The 9,521-nt window shown below is 34.2% G+C and overlaps 1 protein-coding gene across 1 annotated transcript; it reads left to right on the forward strand.

Moving 5' to 3' along the window:
• Positions 1-692: 692 nt before the first annotated feature.
• LOC121323465 (extracellular calcium-sensing receptor-like) lies at positions 693-7,040 on the forward strand. Its single transcript, XM_041264552.1, has 7 exons — positions 693-752; positions 2,074-2,213; positions 2,578-2,872; positions 3,538-4,353; positions 4,431-4,658; positions 5,702-5,825; positions 5,999-7,040. The coding sequence occupies exons 1-7, from the start codon at positions 693-695 to the stop codon at positions 6,898-6,900; spliced, it is 2,565 nt and encodes an 854-aa protein (XP_041120486.1). The 3' UTR covers positions 6,901-7,040.
• The last annotated feature ends 2,481 nt before the right edge of the window (positions 7,041-9,521 follow it).

Below are 9,521 nucleotides of genomic sequence, written 5' to 3' on the forward strand. Positions count from 1 at the left end.
CGACCACCTCTGCAGAGCTAGTACCAGAGCGTCAAGACGCTAGCACGAAGAACGTCTAAGCATCAGCTGACCTCGCAAGAGCGGAGATGCTGTTGCTGTATCAGGTGTCTTATTTGGTGTTAATTAATATCCAATACCTACCTAGGTTCATAATGGGAGTATGTGTGCTTGGTGTCATCGTCCTTTTTAGTGAAAAGGTTTTTTTTTTTTTTTTTTTCTGGAACGCTGCAGTGAGTGCTTGGGGTACTGTAGAAGGGACTGTAGGGCAAGCAGTACAGCTACCACGTGGTGGGGAACTGCAACTCTAACTCTAGAGGGCCGCAAAGCAGAAGCACATCACACCACACACGGTCTTAAAATCTATATACTAATCTGGAAATAGAAATATATATCAGACCTAAAAACACAGCCAATAATAATAATAATATTTGATAATAATACCTATAAATAATGCGAGAAGACGGAGACCACGAGTTAAACATAAACTCCGATGCCGAGAGTCAAGCGTGAAGGATATATATATATAAACATGTAATATATAAAAATATAATAATCACACATTATAAAATCCATATACCAAGTCAATAAACGTACTGAGATAAACTCAGGTCCTTCCCGGTTTTGGTCGAAGTAAGTTCCCGGATCACGAAACACTCATAATCTGTTAGTCATGACTCGAGATCATCACGGTCATGAGTGATGGCTACGACTTGACGATAAAAGAGGATGAGAGTCTCCGCGTGCTGCGTATTGTAAGCTCCCAGGGGGCGGGCTTACACGTCAGCTCGCGCAGAGGCCTATCGGCAGCTTTGCTATAAAGCTCAGCCAATCCCTACTGCCTAACGGCAATGTCCCATATGTTATTGGTTATTTTCGAATTGAAAGGGAACGTCCGTACATGAGTAGTACGACTTTAATGAATTACTAAGTTAAATAATCAGGCCGAGTGTACTTCTGAAGTCTATAAGTAGTATAGGTATAAATTCGTAACCTATTACATGGATTAATCTAAGGTAAAAATATTTACTTACCGTATTTTGTAATACCTAATTTATTCTTATTATTATTATATTATTATTATTATTATTATAATATAATATACATACTAATATAAATAATAATAACTAATAAAACAATAATAATAACAATAATAATACATTTAAATATTTCCTTTTTTTTTTCTTTAATGCCACGGAAACTAAAGAGAAAACATACTGTAATAATATTGTCAACCTGTGATATCAGCTTTACAATACATTTCTATTGACCAGTTATTCTGGAATATAATGAAACCTACTCACATTAAATGAATCTTATCTCATTCCACTTCCTCCTCTACAGTACTGGCCTCTTCTATGAAAATACAAAATGTATGTCCTCTGGATCTAAATTATGTCAATGCTGTAATTAATTTATATAATTAATAAAAGTGAAATAAGTATGCTACAAAAGCACTTTACGTAATTACAGATGTTTTGTACTTCTTCATTACAGGGATGGAAATAAGACTCCCACTGCATAGCAGTCTGAGCCATTTCTGTTTTACTATAGGTTAATTAATAAGACACACATGAGCTTGTTACCTATCAATAAGCACATATTGCATTACTCTTAAATTACATTAATTTTTATATTGCATTTCCCTTAAACTGCAATTTTATTTAAATATAGATGTAGGCATATTTTCAAAACAACTGGAAAACCCTAGGAATTTGAAATTCTGTTCATGTGATACTGTATTTATATGTTTACTTGACAGGGATACTGTACTTAGAAGTAACATACATAATACATAATTGTCTTCCAAATGTATTATATAAGTAAATAAATAAATAAATAAATAAATAGCTAAACAAACAGCGCTCTCTAATTGCTAAGGCATGAGATTCACAGTGGTTTAGGCCTAGATGATTAATGCACAGCTGTTCTCTCTCTTCAGGCAGATTCAGACCTTTGAGAATAACTGCTTTGTTGGGAGTAAGAAACTTACTTCATACTAATTTCATCATATGTGATTAGCACTGCACTACAGTATATATACTCAAGAAATTGTCCTATTTTTACTTTGACCAGAAAGACAATTTTGAAATGCTTCTCATGGCAGTAATATTAACTGCCCTTTTAACAAGGGAAGATGTGCCTGTTTGCAGTTTGCGAGGCAGACCAGAATTGCCTCAGTTTTTAAAGGATGGAGACATTACAATTGGAGGAATTTAAAAAAGAAAGTTTCATGTTACCACAGCCTTGTTGATGCCCTAGTGCTTAGCACAAAATCCATAGCATATGACCACGATGATATTTACATCTATGAATACAACTCCACATATCACACTAATTGCATTATTGCCTCTATGATCACAGATGAATAAGAGAGAAGTCAACAAAAGGGTATGTATGTCAATCCAGAAATATTTGGCCCATTGGCATCACAGCCGGTAATAGGTAAACCATGCTAGTACTTGTCCCAATGTTTGGATTATCTCAAGGAACTATGTGTACTTTTCTTTCTTTTTTTTTAATAGGGCTTCAGGCTGTTCCACGTCTCTTCATTCTCAAACAGTGATACATTCTCAACAGTGTAAAATTCGATGATTTCCAGTTTGCTCAAACTCTGATCTTTGCCACCGAAGAAATAAACAACAGGACAGATATACTCCCTGGTATTTCACTGGGTTATAAGATATATGATGATTGTAGTACCATACCTTTGGCTATAAGAGCAGCGATGGCTTTAATGAATGAAGAGGAAGAAAATATGTACTCTAACAAGTCCTGTACCAAACCATCTACTGTCCATGCAATAATAGGACCCGCTAGTTCTTCAGCAACTATAGGAATTGCGACAACAATAAGAGCTTTTCACATACCAGTGGTGAGAAATACTAGATATTTTATAAACCTTTTTCAAAATAATTCAATAATTCTATATTAGGGATTTATTTACAAAAGTTATATAACACATATTTTGTAATATACCTTTCTTTTCATATGTGTAATGTTATGTCCAGTATGTTACAAAATACGTTGCCTTAGTAGCATAAACGTATTAATTTGATGACATGTGTAGATGCTTCTTTGCTGGAGGTGGGTTACCCCATTCAGATCTATCTGAAAACCCCTCCAACCTATCCTAACAGCAAAGTCAACTTGACTCTGTACAGTTTATATTCAGACCCATACAATAGACATGGTTTAGCAGCTAGCATTTAAAAGGGATGCTTGTGTAACTGAGCACAGTGTGATAACCTCGTTGTATTATATATATATATATAATAACATCAAATTATTTCAATAAGACTATATAGTTATTAGGTGTAATAGTTTTGATATGTCACTGTTAAGATTATACTGACTACCTTTTCAACCTGCTTCGAATACTGGATTGATTTATAAATGTAGAAACATGCTTAATAAAAAGTAAAATATCTGGTATGTAAAAGATCTCGATTTCATTTTCTATTATTTGTTTTCTGTACAGATACTTTTCTTTCATTCACGAATAATATTTAATAATCAATTTTTTTCTGTTACTTCCAGATTGGTCACTTTGCAACATGTGAATGTTTGAGTAACAGGAATAAGTACCCTTCATTTTTCAGAACCATACCAAGTGATTACTATCAAAGCAGAGCCCTGGCACAGCTTGTAAAGCATTTCGGATGGACTTGGTTTGGGACAATTAGAAGTAACAATGATTATGGCAACTCAGGAATGGCTACTTTTGTGAAAGCAGCCAGACAGGAGGGAGTTTGTATTGAATATTCAGAAGTCATTTATAGAACTGATCCGAGAGAGAAGATTCTTAAAGCAGTAGATGTTATCAAGAAGGGCACTGCAAAAGTTATTGTAGCTTTCATGTCTCGAGGAGATATGGCAGTTTTGTTAGAAGAAATGTTGCTTCAGAATGTTACTGGTTTTCAGTGGATAGGAAGTGAAGCTTGGATTTCTGACAAAAACCTTGCAGCAGGAGAAAGCTACAGAGTTCTGGGTGGGGCACTGGGTTTCACAGTCACTAATGCAGTAATTACAGGTTTGGAGGAGTTTTTACTGAACGTCCGTCCATCTGATACCCCTGGGAATTCAGGCTTTAAAGATTTCTGGGAAACTGTTTTCAGCTGCACCCTGACTACCCAAGAAAAGACCTCACCTGTTAATCCATGTACAGGGTCTGAGAATTTAGCAGAGATAAAGAATGAGTACACTGATGTAACTGATCTGGGAAATGCCAATGATGTATATGAAGCTGTGTATGCTGTAGCCCACTCACTACACAATCTGTTTACATGCGAAACTGACCAGGGACCTTTTGCTGGTAAGACATGTGCAAATAAGAAGAAGATTGAACCATGGCAGGTAAGTGACTGTGTTTTATACTATTAGGAATTACATTCCTGTGTGAATCATTGTGCTAACGTCTTGTCTTTTTGTAGGTAGTGCATTATCTGAAAACAGTTAATTTCACTACCAAGAATGGAGATAGTGTTTATTTTGATGAGAATGGGGATCCAACAGCAAAATATGCATTACTTAACTGGCAACTCAATAAGCAGAGCATCATGCAATTTGTTACAGTTGGTCTCTATGATGCATCTTTACCGGATGGACAACAGTTTATTATGGATAATGTCAATATTGTTTGGGCAGGTGGTCAGGATAAGGTAATGTCTATCTAATAATATTTGTACTCTATAAATGATTTATTAATGTCCATAGATACATATGTGCAGAAATCTAAGTGCGCAATGCAGACACACAGTAGGACAGGGTGAATGACAGCCTTAGAGATTAAAACACAGTTAATAAGCAATTTGTGCTGGGCCTTCACTACATTCATCACCAGCAGGGAAAGAAAAAGGTTTGGTTAGTTCTGATTGCTTTTACAGTCATAAAAAAAAAAAATCATATATTATATTCTCGATATCCCCTCCATTTGCTTAAAACTTTAGCAACGCTTTTTTTATAAACATAAAACACATTCCAGTTATTGGGCTATATGTATGTTTTTTGTTCATAAATACCTCTTTTTGTGGTACTTATGTGTTTCATTTAGGTTACAGACAACGTCTACCGGTCAATAGTACATGTATGGCTTATATTACTATTCTCTCCTAGCAACTAATAAATGGAGGAATTGTGGCCAAGATTCTTGACTGAAATTAATTATTTTTTCTCCTTGTTTTTTTTTTTTTTTTTTTTTTTAGTTTCTGTAACAAAATGCAGATTCTTTGTTGAACTTTCCAGGGATGTAAATAAAGACTCCCTGCGTAGCAATTTGATCCATTCCTGGTTTTACAAAAGCATTTAATAAGACACACCTGAGCTTCTTACCTTTACACTGTGAATTATCAAGTTCCTATTAAAACCTGGAATATGAGTCTTCTTTCCATCCCTGCTTGCGTCATGTACACTATGAACTTAGAAGCTAAGTTGTACTTGTTGAATACGAGAAAGATCATGTGTCGATCATGTACCTTAATTCGACCTTAAGTAATGTATGCAAAAAAGCCATCCTTCTCTACTTGTTATGGTGAAACAAGACAGGTGTATACATTACAGATAACTTACAAATGAAATAACGGCATTATGACTTTGTCCCCAAAACACATGATATGAACATCCTTCATACATACACCCCAATGTCTTGATTATTAAATCTATTCAGTATGTTGACATAATGTAATATATTGTAATTGTTTTCAAGGCGCCTAAATCAGTGTGCAGTGAGAGCTGTCCTCCAGGCACTCGGAAGGCTGTTCAGAAAGGAAAGCCTGTTTGTTGCTTTGACTGCATACCATGTGCTGATGGAGAAATCAGCAATCAGACAGGTAGGTTAAGAAGAAGCATTGGACAAATAAAACACTCACTACACTAACCTGTCATTGCATCAATGGGGATGTGTACTTAAATATAATAATAATAATAATAATAATAATAATAATAATATATAATAATAATAATAATAATAATAATAATAATAATAATAATTTTTTTCTTGCAGATGCTATTGGTTGTATGAAGTGCCCTTTGGAATACAGGTCGAATAACCAAAGAAACCACTGCATCTTAAAAGCCATTGAATTCCTGTCATTTGGAGAAATCATGGGGATGTTGCTGATGATCCTTTCATTGATTGGGGCTTGTTTAACCACTGCTATAGCGATTATTTTCTTTCGATTCAGAGATACCCCTATTGTTAAAGCTAATAACTCTGAACTCAGTTTCCTTCTTCTGTTTTCATTAGCACTGTGTTTCCTTTGTTCACTTACTTTCATTGGCCAGCCCTCTGAGTGGTCCTGTATGTTGCGCCACACTGCCTTTGGGATCACATTTGTCCTGTGCATCTCTTGTGTTCTGGGGAAAACAATAGTCGTGTTAATGGCATTTAGGTCTACACTTCCTGGTAATAATATGATGAAATGGTTTGGGCCCATCCAGCAGCGGCTAACTCTTTTTGCATTCACATTCATTCAGGCCTTAATTTGCACTCTTTGGTTAATAATATCCCCTCCTTTTCCAAACAAAAACATGAACTCTTTCAAAGACAGAATCATTTTAGAGTGTGACCTGGGATCTGCAGCAGCATTTTATGCTGTGTTAGGGTATATTGGGTTTCTTGCTGCCATGTGCTTTGTGCTCGCTTTTCTGGCTCGTAACCTACCAGATAACTTTAATGAAGCTAAATACATTACATTTAGCATGCTCATATTCTGTGCTGTCTGGATCACTTTCATTCCAGCTTACATCAGTTCACCTGGAAAGTACACAGTTGCCGTAGAAATATTTGCAATTCTAGCTTCCAGCTTTGGTTTGCTCTTCTGTATTTTTGCTCCTAAATGTTATATCATATTACTTAAGCCTGAGAAGAATACAAAAAAACATTTGATGGGAAAAGGGCCCTAAAGATCACTTTGAAAGAAATTAATAAAAATGTTCTAAAATATGAAAACTACACGTTCACTTAATTTGATTTGGTGTTGTTTTACATTTACAACATTCCATTGGGGGGTCATTTTAACATGGTATAAAAACACATTCATTCAAGCGTTGTAGCCCCCGCATTAGGAAATGCAGATTATTTTTTAAAGACAGCTTCAAAGTTGCGCTTATACAGCATGTTTGAAGATTCACTTTTAAAAAACAATAACATAATATATAAGTGAAATAGAAAATGGGAATTATATCGTATCAAGTTAGTCATGTACATTTTTTCTAGGTACAGTATTACATTTTATAATAGCTATGTTTGTAAGCCAGCACACTGTATTATCCAGCAGAATTTTCTGTTCCCAGGTTAGGCAGGTTTTACTGTACACTATTGCATGCTAGAAATTCTGTAATACATTTTACAAATGCTCTCTTGTTAAGTGAATGGTTTGTAGGCTTCATATTTAGCTGACATATTCATTGTTAGTGTTTAGAAATATATTTAATTGTTTATTTCAGTATTAGGATGTTTCAGGTCACTGAATGGAGTGCAGACAAAAAAGAGCATAGGAAAATAAACATTCAATTTTTATGTTGACCCTAAATGTATTTAATATCTGGGTTAGGATCACAAACATGAAATAAATAAACATACAATACCGTTTTACGGAGACATATGTTCAGAAGTCAATTCCATATAAAATAAAATGATATATGAATGTTTACTTATTTAGCTAATGCCAGGGAATCAACCATTTTCTCCAAATCAGAACATGTCTTAAACACTCTACCTGATGCCACTTTTACAAAGGTTAAGCTTTCTCTTTAGAACCAACAGAGCCTTGATTACAGCAGTGCTGTTGCTATCTAGCACACTGATTGGATACCCTTATTCTGCTATGAATGCAACATTTAAACAGATGTGATAATATCTTCGATCCTTTAGATCCATTAGATACTAGAATAGCTGATTGCCTGTGGGGATTTATCAATGTTAAAGTGATTATTAAAGAGATAACAGTTCTTAGATTATAACATCTGCATTTAGCTGCTCTAATGTAAACTGCATTCTGATTAAATGTGGAATTGCTCTATTTGTAGTCTGTGATTATTCTTCTTACTACATACAATTAAAAGGCTTTTCTATTATATTTACTGCAACCTTACACCACCTCATAAATAGATCACTGGTGATAGGCTTCAATAGAACTTCTCTATAATATACTGGAGGTCTCAATACTGAATAGTGACACACACTTTAGAATTTATATTTACTCTGCATTTGCTTAACACATTTATGGTAGTAGCAGACCAAACAGTACATTTCAAGCAGGTCAGGAGTTAAGACAGCTAAACAGAATAGCGTATGCAGCTGTAAAATACAGGACTATAACAAAAAATAACGTACCATAAAAATAAACATATGAAGGAATGATAAAATAAACTTGAAAGTCTGTTTACAACTGCATATGGAATGTGCCATATCAATCAATTTCTCCTCTTGATGACCACAGCTTCAAAAAAAAGAGCATCTCTTAATTTCAAATTTTATAAAGATTTTTTTTAATGGATACAATAAAATATAATTGTGTATACTTACACTTTTGTCTGTAGCTTGCAAATCAATATATTCACAGTACAGAAATGAATGAATCCCACTGTATATTTTTTAAGTCAACTGTGCTATTATGTGTTATCATATCATCATAAGCATGTTTTATTAATAGCATGCTTTACAAAAGTATACTGTCAATATTATTTTAATGCATGTACTTTCAATCAACAGCTATTGCAACTCCTCTTGCATAGTCAATAGTACAAACTCTATCACACTCAGCTTAAAAAACAGTCTGTGTTTATTGTATTTTTAATCAACTACTATACATGTATTTCAATGTAGTGCACTACTTTATGTTTATAATACTTAATGATTACAATAATGACATGTTGACACTTCTGTGTGGTTAATTTCCCTTTTATCTATTATTTGATTATTATCAATAATTATGTTTAATAAATTGGTCTTTGCATTACAAATAAACACTTATTTATGCCATGAATAAGACCACCGCTAGGCATACGCAAACATGCAAGCTGCGTAAAAAAAAAAAAAAAAAAAAAAAAAAAAAACAGGCAGTGGCAATTTTGCGCGAAAATTATTCTCCGTGAGAGAGTAGATGTACAGTATACCTTTGCTATAACAAGCCTGTTTGAGTCCAAGCCTTGTGTTCCTTATATTGAGGGGTTCGTTACAGCGAAAGGACAATCAAAATGAACCGTAAACTGTTGGAGTAAGTTAATGAGATGAGATAGTGAGTAAAAGTAGAATTACATGTAACGTTTCATGTATGCAGTATTCTGACTTTATCTAATTTGTTAAAGAATTAAAATGCAGTACAAAAAGCAAAAATCCCAAATTGAGGTAAACTTTTATTTAAAATCATGAATTGTTTCAAAGGGCACCAAATCTTAATCCAACATGCAACAATCCCAAACTGATCTTTTATTCCAAATCAACCCGACATGAAAAGTTACTCAGATCCTTTAAAGTCTTTAAATCAATTTTGCATTGTGCATGATTCCTAAACAAGCCAAAA

Source organism: Polyodon spathula, chromosome 11, assembly GCF_017654505.1.
Source record: "Polyodon spathula isolate WHYD16114869_AA chromosome 11, ASM1765450v1, whole genome shotgun sequence".
Classification (NCBI taxonomy): domain Eukaryota; kingdom Metazoa; phylum Chordata; class Actinopteri; order Acipenseriformes; family Polyodontidae; genus Polyodon; species Polyodon spathula.